This window comes from Bombus vancouverensis, chromosome 5 (genome assembly GCF_051014615.1).
Source record: "Bombus vancouverensis nearcticus chromosome 5, iyBomVanc1_principal, whole genome shotgun sequence".
NCBI classification, from domain to species: Eukaryota; Metazoa; Arthropoda; class Insecta; order Hymenoptera; family Apidae; genus Bombus; species Bombus vancouverensis.
Window position 1 is genome coordinate 7,603,069 of NC_134915.1, and position 20,988 is coordinate 7,624,056.

The following is a 20,988-nucleotide window of genomic DNA, read 5'->3' on the forward strand; positions in this document are numbered from 1 at the left end:
TATCATCAGTCAGTTTATTATTTAAGTCTATATTCCAGATGTTTATGCTTCGTGCGAATGGAAACAGTAATAATAAAATTTAATTATTATTGCTCGGACTATAATATACCAGAGTAAAGATAATTCTAATCGAATGCAACACATGCGCGGTTTGTAACTCGCCGATCATATTCGACTAACTACTAAAATAACTTGCAACTGCGTACGATTGTTCCTTACTTAGCTTTTCTTTCGTGTTCACTATAAGTAGTGAAACAAATAAATGACGGAAAATGTAACGAACAATGTCAAAGTAAAAGTTCGCAAAGAAATTGTTGAAAGCAATAATGTCATCAGCATCATTTTAAATAGAGATCGAAACAGAGCTGTACTTACATATGTTATAAGCTATATACTAGCGCACGTATATTTTGAAATGTCAGATAACTCGATTGAAACGAAGCATGGTATCCTAATATAATCGATGAGAGCGAAACGAATAGGTATCGTGTGACATTAATCTAATTGCAAAACAAGTTAATTGATAAAATTAAATATATCGCGTTTCTAATCACATAACGTACTATAAATATACATTTATTACGATATAAACTAAATTTAATTTAAGTTAATTTAATTAAGATTTACCCAAACGACACAAGTCATTCATATATTTTGTATAAAAGGTTTCGTTAAACACAACAGTGCAACGAGATGAATTTCTAAATGGAAAATAAAAACATAGTCGGAATGTGCATATAGCAGCAGAAGAGAAATAAAATAAACTTGAAGCTTCCTGGAGATAGCGCTACTCTCCACGCGATGTGACTTTGAACCACGTGTGTTTCTACGAAAGTGCAAAACGAAGCAAAGCACTCAAGAGTCGTATTTAAGAACACGTTTTTGTAATAGTGCATTTCATGGCCATCGCGAATCGTTATTGTCGGCAATCGACAATTTTATTGCTTCAATTAAAAGATCAATTACGGAGAAAAAAATTATCGATATACGAATCGATCGATAAACGCATTTCTTCGCTGCACATAAACAAACAATATTGTTCGAAAAAATTTATGGGTAACAATGATAATATAGTCTTCGTGCGTTTTTTATTCAATTAGCAAAGTTTCAGTTCGATCTAATAATCATTTTTCGAAGCTATTAAGCGAGTAAGCTCGGTTAAGGTTATTTTCGATAACGGTATTCTTTAGCTTACGGAGGTTTTGTTATGATTCAATTCGACTTTAATGAATTGACGACATTTATAGGAAACAGTCAGGACAACAAGAAAGGCCAGGAAAGTGCGTTGCACTTTGAGCAGAGATAAACAAAGGAACTAAAGGCGCGATCGAGGCAGTTTGTATGTATGTAGTTGCGAATCGACGTACCTTTCGAAGTAACGAAAACGAGGAAAGTTACGATGGAGAAGTTGCTCCTTGCCAATAGGATTCCTCGTTGAGAGGACCGGATCGACTTTCACGATCCACGCGAAATTCTTTTCTGCTTGGTTTCTTGATGTTTTCTCTAACACTTTTCGTGTTACAGGTGTGTAATCGATCGTGTACGATCTGTACAGGGCCGTTTCCGCGGCTGTTTGAATTTCGAAATTCGAGACGCGCCAATTCTCGCAACACGAGGGCGAGAAAGAGGAAGAAACGACTAAGTAAGAAACCATCGACGCCTCTTATGGCGCAACGAAACGCTCTCACAGCAATCTGCTGGATAACTGACGAGCCGTATCGCGCTCGTTCCTCGCTACTCGAACTGCGACACCTGGCGCCCTGAACTTTGAAACACTTCTAATATCGAAACTGCTAAAACAAGTGATTCACCTGTCGCCAAAGTATCTGATGCATCACACTTTTACAAGAATTCTTTTATTGCCAGAATCCTTCGAAACTGTTCGTGTTATATATTTACCGAAAGCTGATTTTATTTCTCAAATATCGTGAAGCATATTAAACGCCCGCGTTCTGACTACTCTTTTACACAAATAAAATGAATTTGAATTTGTTGTGAAGAGTAAATTTAGCATATATCGAAACATATCGAAACATGTCGAAACATGCTTATAGAATTACACGTATTTCTTCTTTCTTTTTCCCCTTAAATAGGTTAAGAAATGTACATAATTTGTAACTTCAAAATATTTATTTCATGTAATATATTTTATCTTGAATTCAGAGAGAAGTTAAGATGCAATTAATCTAACGGGCATGTTTGAAAATATAATGGATAACTACAAATGACATTGCAGAACTTTGTAGGACTAGATGTTTTAACTTCTCACGGTATATTTTGCAGTAAAGGAGATGCTATATATCGATGACATAAGTTTGCACTTTGCTTTACGATGAATTATGTTACACGCTGTTATATAACTACACACGCACTGTAACATGAAAATTAAGTTATATGAACAACTTTGCAAGTAATTTGTGTAGATTGTTAAAAATTTCTTGTAAAAATGGAATTATTTTATCATTGTTAAAGAATAAATTTACTAATTGTCAGTAATTTCTATAGCATTTGCAAGCAAAATCACGGTCAGCACATCATAATTAGAAACACATAAATAAATGTGACAGTCAATTATACTTGAACATTATAATTTGCAAACATAATGTGTATCGAGAAACTTTTACGATTATATATTTTTAAAAATGAATTATTACTATGTTTTGTAGATTTAACAAAGGTTAAATTTAATTTAATGTTGAATTACCTTACAAAGGTTAACTTTGCTTGTTTTAACAGGACTAGAAAGTTTTCAATGAATTTCTTAAATCTAAAGATAAACTCTATATTTAATATCTCAATTTTCAAATAAATGACAGCAGATTCTCGTTCATACTATACGTATGCGCATAGTATGTATGTATGTATCTTCGAATATTTTTACTCCAAAACTATATTCATATTCTACTTTTGTATCTACTTTTCTTTCATATATTTTATATATATGTATCTAAATTATATTTGTATTATTATTTATATATGCAATTATTAATTATCAAACAATTTAATAACACTAATAAATAAATATCAAATGAAAATTTTAAAAAAGCAAAATAATTCATATAGTATGTTGTAGATGTCGACACCATCGAGTATTTTCTTTAACGAAACCAGCAAATCACGTTCGAGAATTGAATAAGAAAGTTTGATCCTAATGTTTATATCCTTTATTGGAGTATTGTTATTGACATTTTGATAGTTATAAATTTTTTTTTTTTTTAATTCTTTATTTTATCTTATCGGTTCAATATTACGTGATATATATCTGTAAATGTCGTTTTGCGTTTCGGTGTAAGCCGTTAACAAAATCGGAAGCGTCGTTTTCCGTTTCTTTCACAGCTGATTCTACACTTGATGATGTTTGTTCGATTCAGTGAATCGATATTTGTACAAATAAAGTGGGACTTTATTTGTGTCATTAATTAAGCTACTAGAATTATATTTTTCGGCTTTATTAAGAAATTAAATAACCGAAATGGAGTCCGCGGGACAAAATCAAGTGCAAAATGCTTCCAATAATAACGATGGTTCTGAAAACAAGGGAAGGTGAGATTACATTACACGATATTTCTTTCAGTTACACATATTCAATTTTCATAATTTCATGATATTCTTGAGGTCATAATTTTACAATATATTTTCCATTATTTCTATATCTATATGTTGAATGGAATTTCTGATTAATAAATATAAACAAATCTTTGTCTTTTGTAATTTTGATTTCCTTGAAGTAATGAAACATTATTTTCTTGTAGTTGTTTGTTACTCAGATATGCTAGTCAAAATTCTTTGGATGAAAGTTCACAAAAACACATACCCCGTGAAGGTGGAAAAGATAAACCACCATATAGAAATCATCATCATACAAATCGGGCATTTGATGTTATTAATGAAATGCGAAAGTAAGAAATATATACTGCTTATTTTATCGTATATGTATTGTATTACTATAATATAAAAGATATGTCATAAAAATCCAAAAAAGAGAAAATTACATCAGAGCCTCTTTTTGGATTATTTTTATCATCTATATAAAAAATAATATAATAATAATAATATACTAAAAATAATATAATTATTTATTAGGAAGAATTTATTATGCGACGTAATTTTGGTGGCAGACGGGGGCTTAGAAGTACCTGCTCATAAAATGGTTCTGGCTGCTTGCAGCCCTTATTTTTATGCTATGTTTACAAGTTTTGAGGAACGAGATCAAGAAAGGATAACGTTAAAAGGTGTAGATTATTCTGCACTTGAATTACTAGTAGATTATGTATATTCTGCAGAGGTTCATGTAACTGAAGATAATGTACAAGTATTATTACCAGCTGCAAATCTTTTGCAACTAACTGATGTTCGAGATGCTTGTTGTGATTTCTTACAAGCTCAGTTACATCCGTCAAATTGTTTAGGAATTCGTGCATTTGCTGACCTTCATGGTTGTCTAGAATTATTATCACATGCAGATAGCTACATTGAACAACATTTCTCGTAAGCACTAAAATATTGTTATTTCTACACAGCCAAAACATCTTTTTACTTTAACTATAAATATTCTATTACATATAGGGAAGTAGTGGATGGTGAAGAATTTTTAACATTAGCACCACAACAAGTAGCTAAATTAATTTGCAGTGACTGCTTAATGGTACCTTCTGAAGAAAAAGTGTATGAATGCGTAATATCATGGGTACATCATGATTTAGAAAAAAGACAAGCTGATTTAGCACAATTAATGGAACATGTACGCTTACCTTTATTATCTCAAGAATATTTAGTACAACGTGTAGAGGAAGAACCACTTCTTAAAGCAAATTTACAATGTAAGTGACAAAATATATGCCAAACATAAAGATGTGACAACTTTTATTGTCATAATTTAATGTAAGAGACTAAACTATATAGATTTTTCATTTTATTATAGGTAAAGATTTTTTGATCGAAGCTTTAAAGTATCACCTTCTTAAAGGAGAACAAAAATCATTGTTCAAAACTCCTCGTACAAAACCTAGACAACCTAAAGGTTTACCAAAAGTGTTATTAGTTGTAGGAGGACAAGCTCCAAAAGCAATTAGAAGTGTAGAATGTTATGATTTTAAAGAAGAAAAGTGGTACCAAGTCTCTGAGTTACCTACACGTCGTTGTAGAGCTGGTAAATAACATTCCATATTTTGAATGAAACCAATGTATAATGATTCCCTATAAATTATTATATAATGTTTAACATATAAGTTTATTTTCTATAAATTATTATATGAAGTTTAACATATAGGTTTATCCGTCCTTGGTGGCCGTGTATATGCTGTTGGAGGATTTAATGGATCTCTTAGAGTACGAACAGTAGACATTTATGATGCAGCTACAGACCAGTGGTCACCTTGCCCAGAAATGGAGGCAAGAAGATCAACGCTTGGTGTAGCAGTTCTTGGAAATTGCATATATGCTGTAAATAGTTTATATATTACATATATGCAATGTTGTTAATTTTGTTTATCAATATTTCTTTGTTATTTTAAAATACTAGGTTGGTGGATTTGATGGATCAACTGGTCTTAATTCTGCTGAAGTTTATGATCCAAGAACACACGAATGGAGGTTAATTGCACCAATGTCAACACGTAGAAGTAGTGTTGGTGTGGGTGTTGTTAAGGGACTATTATATGCTGTAAGCTTATTAATAAAACTAAATCAATTAAATAATGAGACGATATAAAAATGATTGCAAATTACATTAAATACTTAAAATTGAAAATTATTAATTGTAGGTTGGTGGTTATGATGGGATATCCAGACAATGTTTATCTAGTGTCGAATGTTACAATCCGGAAAAAGATCAATGGAAACCAGTGCCTGATATGTCGGCACGTCGCAGTGGTGCTGGTGTTGGTGTTTTAGATGGTATTTTATATGCTGTAGGAGGACATGATGGTCCACTGGTCAGGAAAAGTGTAGAAGCGTTCAACCCAGATACTAATCAATGGACTCCAGTTAGTGATATGGCTCTTTGTCGCAGAAATGCTGGTAAATACCTTTATTTTAGTTTAAGTTATGAGAATTGATGGAGATATTCTCACAAAGTATAAAATTCCAAAAATATATTAATACTCTTCATTTTCTCTTATAAGGGAAAGTTATAAAGTTACAAAATTCTTTGTATTTTTGAAGATAAAACAAAATTCATAAGATAATATGGAGTCTGCTTTTATTTTTGAAAAAGAAATGTAAACATTTTGACGCATAGATATCTATATGACAAGTTAAATTCTTTTTTACAAAAGTATGGAAAATATTTGTGTTCTTTAGGTGTAGTTGCGCTAAATGGTCTTTTGTATGTGGTCGGTGGTGATGATGGATCATCCAGTCTGGCATCAGTAGAAGTATATTCTCCAAGAACGGATACTTGGACAACTCTCCCAACTTGCATGGGAATTGGTCGCAGTTATGCAGGAGTAGTAATAATCGATAAACCCATGCCGTCTACAACATCGATGTGAGGATTACAATCCGCTGGGCACATATTAGAGCAAAATACAGACCCGGGTGCCGAAACGTCGGATCAATCACGGGAAGCCGGGCCCAGCGGTATCCAAGTCCAGAATTCAGACCAGAATGTACTTCAGCAATATCGTGGTGCTGGGCATAACTGCCAAGGTCTGCGTTGTGTATGTCAGCGATATGAAAATGGTGAGGTAGCTGCTGCAATTATGAATCAGAATAGGAATAATCAAGAAAGAGATGACAGCTATCAGAACATAGGCCGTGGTTCACGGGGCTTCCAAAATCGACCTGGTGGCTCGGTTCAAATGCACTCAAATCTCAATCCAAACTATCAAAATCCAGTAGATTTAGTTCATAATTACAATCGTAATCGACAACTACAGGAACCAGAAGAAAATATTTATGAAAGACTGGATAATGACGACGACGACGACGATGAAAATACTGAAAATAATAATGAAGTTGCTCATAATGAACCCACGGTCCAAAATAATCAGGATGACCACACATATGAAAGAATAGACGACCGGTATTCTTGTGGTAGTAGAACGTATCCTCGTTGCTATAAATTCCATATTTTAAATCAATATATTCCAAGTTTTTTAAACGACATGGAATCTAGAAATCAGTATGATCAGCCAAGACAATTTTATCTAGATTCATCACGATTATCTAATCAATTTTGTCAGAATAGATTAGGTAGGCTAGGTCGTAACTGTTTTTCGACAGAAAATATTGCTTACGCGTCAACTGGACGTGCCATTTATCCATTCGGTTATAACTGCATGTGTTCATTTTGTAGACATATAGATACAAGATATTTGTGTCATCATTGCCATAATTTGCATAATAGATTACGTTATCAAGATGCATTTGGAAATAATTCTAGACATTACATATATCAGTTACCAAGGAATTGTCGATGCCCCTTTTGCCGCGGTGAATACTCTTATGTAAAACTGCCTGTTACATCTTGCCGACCTGCTGAATCATCGAGGACGGAATGTCATTGTAGAAATCCTAATAATTGTTCTTGCAGAGGGAAAGTTCTACCCAATTCTAACTCTGCTGCGCAATTTAGCAAATATCTTGATTGGATTAGTAGAGGTAGTCCATCAGTTAATAATCCACTGTATGCTACAGTTCATATTGGTAGACCCTGTGTTTCAGCTCTTGGAAGTACAACTGGTGGAGGAAATTTATTCAATAACGTAGATCCTGGCGCTTCGACGTCAAATGCATCAGCATCTAGTACATTATCAAATAATGAACCTAGTACATCAAACATTAGATCTATGTTTTCTTCGCATAATTCTTCCACTACGCATCCTTCTGTTTGTTCAGTTAATCGTTCAACAGAACGTCAACATACGTGTGACGATTCGTGCATTAGAAATCAAAGTGGAAGTGTTACTGGCATTTGTCAGTTTCTTGGTAGATGCGAAAGAGCAGAATGTAATCATGGTAGATTATCTGTGCATTGGTGGTTCATACATAGGTGGTTGCCAGCTTGGAATCCTCATTATTTTGATAGAAATATGGACACTGTTCCTCCAATGGAAGAAGAACCTCAAGAGCAGCAAGGAAGTGATAGTGATGATACTTAATTCCAGAATTTCTACTGCATGATACTCTTTATATCATCAAAAAACAAAAATTTTGTTTATATTTTGATATATGGATTTGTTGTCATGTATTAATTTCTCATAAATATTATTTACCATTAGTCATGAAATATGATTACTAAAGTAATACAAGACACAATATCTTCATTGTATTCCTTTATTTGTAAGAAAAGGATAGTGATAAAACTGAAAAGTGTTATATTTTGTGATATCTGATTAAAAATACGCTTTTCTCAATATTAATGATATTGATCATAGTACATGTAATTTTGTATCTATTCGTCTATTCGTCTTATTAATAAATTAGTGATTAGAAAAGAAAAATATTTTAGTGAAAAATTATTAGGAGATTATCAGTTCAAATTAAAACATTTTTTAAGAAGTATAAATATTGAAAGAATTTCAATGCAATTTCAAAATTCATGCATATACTGACAATAAAATCGCTTTATATGTGCATTGAGAATTCAAGATGCTCTTACTTTAATACATATAAATATCAGTCACATATATGTTAAAAAATATAAAATAGATTAAATATAATAATGATTATTGAGGTTTTATTTCATCAATGCAACTTTATATAAACTTAGGAACTACTTCAGTTAATGATTTTTTATTCATTTATAACAATTTTAAACAATAGATGATAGTTAAAGCAAATTTTATTATTTTAATTTTAATGAATAATTTTAAGTGTTACATATTCTATATACATAGAATATATACATACATATAATATAGAGAATTATAAGAACATAAGAATTGTATAAAAATTGTAATTTTTATAATTCAATTTCGTATGTGTACCTTTTTTGGGCATCATTGTTGTACCAAAGAGAGAATGCTTTTGTCATATTTTTCAATTTTAGTATTTAAGATCTTTCGAAGCAAATCACAAACGCATTCTTTCAATAACTGAAGAAATGAACAAAATTGAGATCATTATTCGTTATTTTTAGAAAGCGTTTTATATTCAATATTGCGGTAGAATATGTTAAAGGTGGTAAGTTTTAATTTAAATTTGATAGTTATTGTAAGTACAAATTTGTAGCAATTATTATTATAAAGAATGACGTTAAAATTAATGAAAATCTTTTTATACATGCGATTTATGTCTTAGAATAGGAAACATATATTGACTTATATTTAAATACAAAATAGATATGTTATTTGTCAGTATTAAGTTGTCCTTGTAAAGTTTTACTCTTCTAAATGAATTTTCCGTTTTTCTAACACTTCAATTATATACTAATCATTGATTTCAATGATTCAGTAAGTTTAGAGATATAATTGAAAATAAATATAAATTTACTGTTGAAAGATTTAAGGCAATTATATTAGGTTTATCAAAGTAAAATGTAGTGTTTAAACTTGTAAGGACAACTTTACACATATCTTTGAATATGTTATAACTTAGAAATTAATCCTTAGGTGGGATTTATAACATTTTTGCGCCTAACATATTAATTTTTAAGGAAACATGTTGGATGAGTTTCTTGAATTATAATGTAAGGAAAAATACCAGATAGATTTGCCAAATGTATATTTATTTTTTCTATTTTATAATTAATGACTATATTAAGGCACATGTTCAATTAAATAAAATATGTTATTATACAGAATTCTCTATGTAAAATTATTTTTTTCAAATATTATAAGCATGAAGATTTAAACATCAAAATTATTATCTTCAAGTTTAAGTTTAATTACCTATAAATCGATTGAAATAGAATATCTATATTCGTTGAAAATTATATTAAGTACACAAAGCTTTTTCATAGAGGTTTTTAATCGGTATTTATATACGGTTGTTTTTAAGTGTTAAATTAATTTGTTTCTATTTCTGTTATGAAATAGAAAAATTTAATTTTTGTTTACTAATTTGAATCATTAAAATTTTTGCAAAGAATTATAATCGTAACACTATGTTATACAAATTATATTTCGCAAATCAATACTTATATAAAATATTTTTGTTGTGAGAAAAATTTATTTACAATTATTGGTTTATGTTTAATAAAAATAATACAATTACAAATAATAGAATATATATCAAAATATCTAATAAAATACTTAGTTTATCGTATAATATAGTTGTTTACTAAAATATAATTCTATTAACGTTTTTTTATTTTAATTTTATTATAAAACAATAAAAGCGAAAGCCTTAGTAGGTAAGGCGTAGATATCAATAAATATATAAAATAATAACATAACAATATTTGTTTCCTATATACAAAAATATAAATTACTTATAGTTTCGCTTACAATTAGCTTTCTATTGCAGCAAGTAGAAACATCAAAATGCACAAATTACAAGAAGCATACTATAATATATCGTGTTCAAATTGCAATACAATTAGTATACATCATGACGCTTTTGCAAGAGTAAATGTCTTTACAATCGATATACATCTATAAGCACTTTAAGAAAAGTTGATCACTCCCCCATAAGCGAAGGCCAACTGCTATCACTTTGGTGTTACAATAGTCCTAATATCGATGTATTGTTATGTGTAGTTAAATCTGATTGTTATATATTTTTTTTAATTTATCGCATGCTGAAAATAAATTAGTCATATAAAACTTCGCCGTCTTAAGAACTAAAGTGAACAGAGCTAAATTACAAATCATTTAAACAGGAATAAGCGCTGTCTGCTTGTGTGTGTGTGTGCATGTTCCAGTCAAAAGTAATTTAAATATTTTGTAACACACATATGGATACATAAATAATTTATAGTTGAGCAAAGATTTGTCCAGAGCGTCGAACTCTGAATGTCATTTGGGGTGTGGTCGTTGTGACATTTCCGTCTTGGACTTACTGCGAATTCGCACGTAAAGCCTCGTAAACGAAATTTATGCGCGCAGTTCACTGAAACTGTTTCGGGATGGCCGATGCACAGATAGATGATCCTCTTTAGAAGGTTCGTCTCTTTGTGCACCACCAACGACAATGATCTGCAAAAACGATGAATATTTCGTTTTATCACAGAAACAATGTTATTAATACTCGAATGACGATAAACGCTATTGTGTTTCTGACGTTACACAGTACGGTACACGGTTAGAGAACTTGTGTATCTTGGCACCACGGGTATTCAAGTACATATTACGGGTGTGGTTCTCATGGTCAGACGCGCTCAGATACGACGATACTTTATTCGAGTATTGGTTTAACCCTTCCTGCACTGAGAATCTGGCATTTATTTTCATCTACATTTTCGTTTGCTACTATTCTACTAAATTTATTTACTTCTACATTAACGATTTGAATCTTTGCAAACAGCTTTCAGATCATTTGTTTATTTTGAAGAAGCTGTTGGAAATTCTCGGTGCAAAATTATATGTTGTATAGGCAAAAGTTGCTACAAAGCAATAAACAGAGATTTCTAATTCGAATCAATAGTTACAATGTCTGAACTCGCTTGATGCTTAATAAGTGGATGGTAAAAAATTAAATAAAGCCTTTAAATTGTTAAGTTTCTATAGCAAGCTTCTTTTGTGTTATCTAGAAATTTGTAATTTCAATTCCCTCAAATTGCATTCGATAAGTAATTAGCAAAAGTTAATGTAGTATCGCTTTTTACGAAATAATATTTAATATTTCTACGAACGCAAGATAAATCATTGACAATTTATTAACATCGTCCAAGTATCTTTATTTAACTTCAAACAATGTTCATTTTCGTTAAATTCTTATGTTTACGCAAGATATCGTTTTGGCTGCACTTATCGTATTGACAGAATTCCATAATCAGCGACGATGTTGAAGACTTATCGCAATCGTAACACATATGATAAATGTTTTCAGTGAGGTTACTTTTAAAAACGTTATTTAACATAAATGCACGTTGGAGAATACCATACATGAATGGTTATGTACCTTGCCAGTGTGAAATTAAAGCGAGGAGAAAGGCTACGTTCACCTTTTCTCTGATATCGATAATGTTTGCATTCCGGTCAGTAATCAAATTTTATATTCTGACTCATGTACATTTCTTAAGAACGTATATATAGCGATTACTGTAAAATGTAATATCTATGTTAGTACAATTTTTATACGTTTCTTGATCGTGTGATCCGGATGTACTATAATACTATATGTATAGTAGGGTATAGTAGAGTATTTGACCATAATCAAATATAGTTTCGGAACACGTACGTTTAATATTTATAACAGAAGAGAAGCACAAGTTTCTTGCGTCAGAATTGTTAATTCATTATGATCGATGGTCGGAACGATAGTTGAAGTATGTGGGCGTTGGTCCTATGCTTGTCACCTTCGAATTCCAATCGGTCTGAAATAAACAAAAAAAAAAAAAAAAGAAAAAATTAACGATTTACTAACGAACAAATAAAAAACAAACGAAAGAATTGGCGATGGAACAATCGTATATTTCTCTGTACATGTTAGAACAGAAGTCGTTCACTGATACTCCATTATATCGGAGTCTTTCTTTTGTACGAAAAACGATTGTTTTATGTTGCAGTTAGATGAATCTCGCATGCATTCGTTAAAATCAGCCGGTGAACGATGACATGCTGGATTCTATAGACACAGAATAATAATTTATCGCTACTGTTACGCGGCATAACCATGCCGTGATGTGAATCACGGAATTGTCGTGCAAGTGTAATGTGTAACCGAGAAATTACGAAATCTAGTCTTCGTGCCACGTGCACGCGCGCACCCTTTCTTTTTTATTCTCTTTTAATGAGGTCCTGGTTCCGGTTGCACTTATAACGTTTTACGCGATATTTAATTGTATTAAAATAGGACACGTAATTGGGAAAATTCAAGATACGATATCGATGAGTCGACACGCATATCTTTTACTTTGTCGTTTAAATGGATGTCCTCTGTGGCTATATCATTTTACTCTTGGTCAAGTCAAACATCTAATATCTTAATTATTGACATATATTTAAATTTATATACTTCGTAATTAAAAATATTAATCTCCTTCCTCCCTTGAATATAATATTAGAATATTTACGACGTATTTGATTACCTTCACGAGAGACACTCAAAATGATTCCCCATTCAATGTATGGCTTCGTTGGATTTTTATTTGTGGGAATACTTGAAATTCATCGTATACTCAACATCTATCGAAGGTGTTGAAATGTGTACTTTGCCATAAGATTGAACGAGACTTTCGACAAAATCGAGGAAAAAAAGACGTCTCTACGCATGCATTGAAACGCAGGGAAGTCATCTTGCGCATCTCTTACGTGAAAGTAATTAGATACGAAATGATAGAACACAAAACTCGCTATATATCGTAAACAAGATGAAATACGACATATGTTGACATATCAACTTTCTTTATTGTTTTTAGGTGCTGAATCTGCCCCTCAAATATTGTTCACTTATTATGAAACACTGTATGTGTTGATATCAGGTAAAAAAAATTCTGTTCCTAAGCTTCGCACATATAGTGAAATTCTATATCTATTGCATTTGATATTTATTTTATTTTTATATTTTTATATTTCGTTTCATTCTTTAGTTTCGGTATGGGTGGTCTAATACCAATAGATTTAGAAGTAACTGTATTTATATAGAAGGAAAATAAATATTTTTTCAATCTAAATCTTACAGAGTTGTGTGCAAGATTTAAGATTTTCTCGCGCCAAGTCGTTTCTTGTGTATTTCGAATAAATTTCTTTGCAAAGTAGAAAGTAGAAATTTTGACGTTTTTTAAATGAAATGAAATTCTTTGAGATGCATGCTCGTAAACGAGTTTAACATTGAAGAATATTATTTTTTTTATTGAAGAATTTATTTTTCATTATATCGCGTCCATTCTAAGATTTTAAACAATACACACTCGTACCATCTTTGCTACTTTTAGTATTATTAAGTATTTAGTGTTATTAAAATAGTAGAAATTAAAAAGATATAAATAATAAAAATAAATAAATAAATAAATAAATAAATAAATAAATTTCATGGAAAATAAAATCATCATAAAATATTTAAAAATTTGGAAAAATCAGTAAACAAATTGAAATTTAAATTTCCAATTATTCGTTGATAAGATGTTTCGAATTTTCGTACTATTTCATAGTTTCACTACCTCTTAGAATAGTTTCATGTTTCGTAAACGTTTTGGAATTCGTAAATAGGTGATAACATGAGTAACACAAGTAAAATCTAAAGAAACATCTAAAGCCAAATGAACAAAAAGGAAACGACAAGTACTGCTTACACTATTTCACGTTGTTGTATAAGTAAAATTAATCAAAATGCAAACGAAGTAAGAAAAATATGAAATTGAAATAGTATTATTATATTGTATAGTATTTGAGATATAACAAATGTCAACTTCCGCTGATAGATTTTTAAGATATTATAGATAATTGTTTTTGCTATTAAAATTATTTAAAATGTCGAATAAGAGAAATTGCAGAGAATAAGAGGAAAAAAATGTATAAAAGTTTTATTCCCACGTAATAGAATTTCGTAATATTTATGTAGATTTCCAGAATTTTACCCGTCACTGCATATCTGCGTTGTACGTAATGGAAAGTGGTCGCAATAATTCTCGATCTCGTTCAGAGGCTTCCTTCTTCCAAGGGTAAGGAAAGGTGTTTGCACGTGTCCCTCGTACTACGTTATATTGCAATCGTTTGCAAGTTGTTCATTGTTGATTGCACAAGGAACCGAGCGAGGTGCATATACCTATCACGGGCCTTTGCGCAGCAGGCATCTGGTCCGCTTTCAGGTTTTTCTACGGGGTTACCATCGTATGTAACGGTACGTGTCCTTTCCTCTGGCAATTTGCTCTTAACGTTGGACCACTGACTAATTTCTTATTGCGCACATAAACTATTATGATAGCTATACAGCCTCTAAAAATACCTGTGAAAGTTTAGCGTTATTAATAGACGTTAAAGAGCACCTAAGTTATATTAAATTCAATGCTTTATTACAGTATACGAGTCTTATCCGAGGACGTATCCTGTATAACATAAAACACAAATATACCTGTAATCGAATTTCTCGTCGAAGGACCACATTTGTGCCAATGCAGATCTGTGGTTTGCTTATACTACTCGGTTTCTCATGATCGAAACTTTATATAATTATAATACTAAATGAATTACATAAGAGAGGAAATGATTGGTATTCACACTGACTGACGTTAATATCTTTTTGAATGATTCATAGCATTATTTTACTCCGTAAATTACATACACAGCATGTCAAATTCTGCGACGAATTGTACAATTGTTCAAATATGATTTTGATAAAACATTGTGATAGACGTCGAACAGACTTTAATATTTATGAAATTAATTACCGATTTGTTCGATTTTACGGCGCTCACTCGAATCTTCTATTTCTCCTTTGATATTATCTTAAACATTCTCTTGCAGTTATACATATGATTCAATTCTCATCGAATCGATAATAGGAAGTTAAAGAGTAAACAGTGCAAAATTATTCTGTATTGCGCCTATACCATACATCTGACCCCCTTTCATTGTCAGTCTTTTCTTCGGGTTCACTGGCGTGTGTCGGTTCACGCGGCATGCACGTTCCTGGTTCTGACGTTTTCGATGCATTTTACGCGTACCGCATTTACGATCCTATTTTATTATAGTATTGTTACCGTTTCAGAATTTTTAAGATACTAATCGTGTAAATTTTCGCAACTTATCTTTTCTTATCGTCAGATGTTTGCGACGTTAAAATGATCAAAGTCAGTGACACTGAACTCTCGTTTACCGCAATATTCTGAATAATAGGTTCGATAACTGCCGCGTAAAATCACATCGAATCGTAGATTTACCATATTCGGTGGTTGATCATTATCATGCAATTATTTCAGTCGCTTATAAAAGACAAATTACCATAGTTTGTAATTACTTGGAGAAACTATATTTATCTGATGCTTAGTATCTAAGATCAAAGTTAGGGGCAAACGATTGCAATCAGAATGGTCTACTACTGCTGGCATTGCTAATCTCAATCTCGATCAATACTGCAATTATTTGAGGTCTTTATGTTGAAATAAAACTTTCACGGTTCTATAAATCGTAAAATAAAAGGGAGATAAAAGTCTAAGTGTAACTCTTTGTCATCACGAAATATTTTTCGAACATTACGGTCGTATATTCTGAAAAAAATTGTTGATTTAAAACATCTTGAGATACAGTAGAACCTCGATCAATCGGGCATACTTCGGATAATCGAAAACTCAGATAATACGGAAAAGTCTGTCAGTGTCCGTAAATTGTATAATAAAATCATAGGAAAGATTTTGATGATGTAACGTTGTACACGTATTTAAGTCTAATTAATTATTTGATCGGTTAAAGGTTTGACTGCTTTCACGATACATATGTACACTTTCGTATTCCTCGAGTTGAAATTTCGGAGAAAGTGAAGTTATGCTGAAGTTCGAAGTATCTCGAATAATACGGAACTCCGTGTAACCGATACTCCGCTATATCAAATAAATGCGAGGTATTTTTCACGAATTTTTTTATGATTCGTACGCTTTTTAACATTGAAATTACCGACCTGTATACGTTTTCAAATATAGTGTATATAGATGATTATGAGCAAATTGCTACAACGAAAATAAGTAGGTATATACAGGGTGGTTTAAATTTCCTGATACAAATAAAGTGAAGGCGATTCTGTGAGTTGAAATAAAAATGAAATTGCGTTGGGGTTTCATTTTAGCAAATGACAAATGAGTTTCGAATCTTGTCAAGTATACGTGATTGTGATCGTCTAATTCCCAAGTAAAGATAGGAATTTTGACAATCGATGGGACTTTATTTCACGTGCGACAATAAGCGGAAAATGTAGGATAAAAATTTGCTCGAAGCTTCGTTTCGAAGGAAGCAAAGTCTGAACATGTTCGATTAAAGAACTTGTCTCTTGCTCGCATATTTGATGAATTTTCAAAATCGATTTTCCCGAAAACTGATACCCGAAAATTGTATTTTTATTTTTTCATGGGGGATCACTTTATGTCTGCTTGTACGTGTTAATCGCTCGGATCCTATACATTTTATATTGTAGTATATAACTTCTAAATTGATACGACGCGATAGAAAAATCTATGTTTTATATTATACGCAAAAACTCGTAATAAATGTTTATTATTGTTATCGTTAAAGCTTAAGGTGTCCTTAGATAAAAATAACAGAAATTCGAAAAACAGTTATATTATTCAAATTAGTTGTGATCAATTGGCAAATTAATACTCGTATGTACAAACACTCACATGATAGGTATATTATTAAATCTGAAATATTAGGTAGCTTTTAAGTATTTATACCGTATGAATTAAATAGATCTGTGGAATAAAATTCAAGATATTCATCTCATTTTATTTACCACCCAAAGAAACTCGTAAAAGTCATGTCGAGTTATTAAAAATATCTACCTGATTAATATAGTAATATACGATGGACTAAGATTCGTGACCAGTATTTTTTACGTTTGTATGTTTATAGCTTCCTGCAATAAATACGCCTAAGGCAAAAGAAGTCCTTGTAGAGTGGGTGGAGCAGAAATTGACAGGAAATTGTTTGGTCGTTGATCGAAGTCGATGTTTATCGGGCTTTCTTTGGCAGCGTACGCGACGATGAAATCGATTACTTGGTGAAACAGGTCATTACATTCCTCGAAACAAAACCAGAGGTAGCAGTTATAAGGCTGATTGGTTTGTCAATATGGGTTTCTGAAACTCATTAATTATACCGATTTATTCCAGATCATATCCTGGTCTTTCAATATTACTATTTCTTTACGTAATTCTAAGTTAATGCGTGTAATACGATCTATAATTTATCACAACCCTATTTGCATATCATTATTGCCAGCTAGTATCGACAAAATATGCAACGAATAGAGAAAATACCTATTTAAGATGTACGTAACGAAAAATCCCCTTGTTAATGCAGTACTTATAACGCGATCAAAATTATTTTCATAAAAATGTTCTGCTACGATTTAGTTACAATTTTAGTAAAGGCGATATTTTTACAAAATTCTTAAAAAATATGAAACGAACAACCGAATGTAAAAATTATCGGGCAAAAGCGATTTATACGATCGTATGTTTTTACAATTATTTGCAATGATTATAGTGATCATTACCTTCGAAAATCGTTCGCATTAGCCTGTGTTCTTTTATATCCGTTTATAGCTTGCTAAATAGTAACATAAGTTCTTCCTATCGTACATTCAATTTCACGAAGTGATTGTACCATACGTACGTGCGAGATGTATCTAAAAGATAGCAAGGCCGAAGTCGTATCTCGGGAACTACTGTCACTGTAAAAATCCGATAAAACGAGTCGAGACTTGTATCTCTATTTTCAATTTTGATATCTCTAATTTCAATTTGACAAAAGTTAATATGCGCAAATTATATTGTTTAAAGATTCATACGAGTATGTGTGTAGTAGCAACGTATAATATACCGAAAATAGATCAACGCTATACAATCAAAAATTCCACGCTAAATTTCATAAGACGTAATCTAGCAATTTGAAAAGGGTTATATCGTACTATTTCCAATATATTTTCTAATATATTTTCACATATCTTTGGCACGTTTAATTTTACGTCAATTTCGTATACGTTTCACATATTTGGACATACAAAATTTGCACGAACATCCGCAGCTTAATCATTTGTAACTCGTTGTTCGAAATTTTGATTAGATTAAGCGTGTTCTTGCTTCTTCCTTTTACTTTTTTAGTTCTATAAAGCAACGAATCAAAGTAAAGGCTTCACTTTCTCGGAAATAAAATCTTACTGACGCGAAATATTTAGAACACGGGCCTCAGGTATACGTTTGAAAATATAATTTCTGAAATTACGACGAAATACGAAAAATACCGACGCGAATCATTAGCTTTTAAGGATGTCAAGATTACGATTGCCTCATGACGAAAGCGAAAGAGAAACCGAGGAAATCTATCATGTACGATTCTTCAGTCTTCTATTTACTTATTAAGTAACTTGGTTCAGGCACCAGCAACAAATAAATGTTCAATGCGGAAATTATGATCAAAGTGGTAACTGTGGGATCTGTATAAGCAACGATTAACGAGACATTTACGTTGCTTTAAGTAATCAGTTGTTCGATATGAAATGTACATATCCCAAGAGAAACGGAACGCCATTGGCACGTACTTCGTAGAAAAGGCATAAATTTCGACAAATCAATTTGACAGTGTTTCTTTGTGCAAATTCGTGCGATAAATTGCATATTGTTCGATGTTTCCTAGTGAAAATGGTTAATTTCCAGAAAATTGTGCTACTTGCTCCACAGCGTTGATTCCTTGTAAAATAGCAATTTGAACCTCGTCAATGTAAATTCAATCTTCTGGAGTGAAAAGAATAAGAAATGAAACAAATTTTTAACATAAGGTTTATCATATAGGTGTTTAGTGCTCGTTATATAATTCTATAACATGACGACAAATTTTTATTAAACCGCATTTTCTTTACACAGAACTCTTTGCACACTGTGCGATGAAAACAACAGCGTTGTACTCCTTAATTCAATTTTGAAAGTACTTATTAACTGCATTAACTTAAACCACTTCTGTATTTAAATAGCGCGAAGCACTTGTCTCACGTAATTATTGTAGTTTCCAAATAATTTATACGAATGACATTATACTTAAGTAAAGATGTATCGTAAATAAATAGTAGGTATCGTAAAATTCTTTTTACGTGTGTAAAGTGACAAGTAGGAAAATCATTCTGCACATTTGTTTCATTGTAACTACATGAATCATTATATCTGTTTTTATCGAATCGGAACTTTCTCAAACGAATAACAAATCTATTAAAATCGTATTTTTATGTCACCCCTTACGTTTCATGTTCTTTCGCATAAAGAATTTTATTTTCTCCTGCTATTATTGCTGTACATCTAACGCTGTCGTTGCTCGTATACGGCTTACTTATCACAGTAAGAGAACAGAGAATAATCATGCACAAACGATTTCACAATATAAGCATTACACAGAACGCTTTTACACGGATGAACAAACATTTGTCAATTGATTCTGAGAATAAGTCATATAAATATTGCCACTTCAGAATTCTGCGGAATAAAAATGTATTTTTAATTTTTGAAGGTAAGAAATACGCACCTGTATTAAGAAAGTCTTTGCGAATAAAATGTAAAAGATACGAAAAAGGTTAAAGCTTCGGTTAGCTGATCGTAATTTTCCTTAATGACTTTCGCTGAGGATATTTCCTGCGCATACTTGCCACGCGAATGAATTGCTCGATTTTTATTTGTCTCCTCCTCCCTCCGCCTCTTAGGAATCTACATTTGCATTTAATAGACATGACAGAATACATAGGTTGTTTATGCTTGAATAATTCATATTTGTACTTAAGATTGTTCCTTATTACGTTTACTTTCGTGCTTTAAATACGTTTCATTATTTCTGCTTCGGCTAAAAGAATGAAATAGCGTCGTTTAAAAACACTTGGTCGCAAATGTATTGATTTTCCTAGCAAGATTTACAACTTCAATTTCTCAATTGAATATACGAAGGGATTCGGTGTATTCTTTTGGAAAAAAATTGCAATAGATTTTCCAAAAATTCTGTAGAAGTTAGCAGGTATCCTAATTCCATCAAAGATATTAAATTATCGCTTAAAAATTCGTGATTGCTTGTTTAATAAAAAATGAACCTGAGTTTTTAAATAAAAAACAGACGAATAGATGCTTGAGTTTTTACATATTCTAAATTACTATCCACCATAGCAAAGAGGATAGATTACGATTATTACTTTATATTTGCCAAAAATGTTCTCAGAATTTCGATTCTTGGTACAGTATTGATTCTCTCCGTTCTCACA

General features: G+C 31.5%; 4 protein-coding genes and 1 long non-coding RNA gene across 6 annotated transcripts in view; 2 read left to right on the forward strand and 3 right to left on the reverse strand.

Annotated features, from left to right (window-relative positions):
* Positions 1–1,709, reverse strand: part of LOC117159653 (dual 3',5'-cyclic-AMP and -GMP phosphodiesterase 11) — a 142,464-nt gene extending 140,755 nt beyond the window's left edge. Inside the window, exon 1 of the mRNA XM_076618968.1 lies at positions 1,368–1,709. The gene's annotated coding sequence lies outside the window, so the exon portion shown is untranslated. The remainder of the gene's footprint in view (positions 1–1,367) is intronic.
* Positions 1,710–3,136: 1,427 nt separating this feature from the next.
* On the forward strand, positions 3,137–6,626 carry kel (kelch protein). The gene is made up of 9 exons (XM_033340940.2): positions 3,137–3,543; positions 3,753–3,899; positions 4,084–4,488; positions 4,567–4,820; positions 4,922–5,149; positions 5,270–5,442; positions 5,522–5,662; positions 5,763–6,018; positions 6,301–6,626. Exons 1-9 carry the CDS (start codon positions 3,473–3,475, stop codon positions 6,489–6,491), a joined length of 1,866 nt encoding a protein of 621 aa, XP_033196831.1. The 5' UTR covers positions 3,137–3,472; the 3' UTR covers positions 6,492–6,626.
* LOC117160283 (uncharacterized) lies at positions 6,559–9,745 on the forward strand. The gene has a single exon (XM_033340941.2). It carries the CDS (start codon positions 6,702–6,704, stop codon positions 8,100–8,102), a length of 1,401 nt encoding a protein of 466 aa, XP_033196832.1. The 5' UTR covers positions 6,559–6,701; the 3' UTR covers positions 8,103–9,745.
* Positions 9,746–10,979: 1,234 nt separating this feature from the next.
* On the reverse strand, positions 10,980–16,093 carry LOC117160285 (uncharacterized). Its single transcript, XM_076618687.1, is given in 7 exon segments — positions 10,980–11,081; positions 12,286–12,390; positions 12,393–12,421; positions 14,629–14,764; positions 14,766–14,871; positions 14,873–14,915; positions 16,003–16,093. Coding segments are annotated over 7 exon segments (612 nt in total).
* An 844-nt stretch (positions 16,094–16,937) lies between these two features.
* Positions 16,938–20,416, reverse strand: LOC143302710 (uncharacterized). Of its 2 annotated transcripts, XR_013058434.1 has the most exons (4): positions 20,268–20,416; positions 19,297–19,489; positions 18,253–18,429; positions 16,938–17,833 (listed from the first exon to the last, which is right to left on the reverse strand). It is a non-coding gene; the product is annotated as an uncharacterized LOC143302710 (long non-coding RNA). The 2 variants fall into 2 exon arrangements; XR_013058435.1 differs by lacking the exon at positions 19,297–19,489.
* Between the last annotated feature and the right edge of the window lie 572 nt (positions 20,417–20,988).

What these genes read in the sequence shown, in the direction of transcription:
- LOC117160283 (XM_033340941.2), top strand. Translation starts at nt 6,702, where the DNA reads ATGAATCAGAATAGGAATAATCAAGAAAGAGATGACAGCTATCAGAAC.
- kel (XM_033340940.2), top strand. Translation starts at nt 3,473, where the DNA reads ATGGAGTCCGCGGGACAAAATCAAGTGCAAAATGCTTCCAATAATAAC. An exon ending in GGTTCTGAAAACAAGGGAAG is followed by an intron (nt 3,544 to 3,752) that starts GTGAGATTACAT and finishes ATTTTCTTGTAG; the next exon opens with TTGTTTGTTACTCAGATATG. An exon ending in TCTTAAAGCAAATTTACAAT is followed by an intron (nt 4,821 to 4,921) that starts GTAAGTGACAAA and finishes ATTTTATTATAG; the next exon opens with GTAAAGATTTTTTGATCGAA.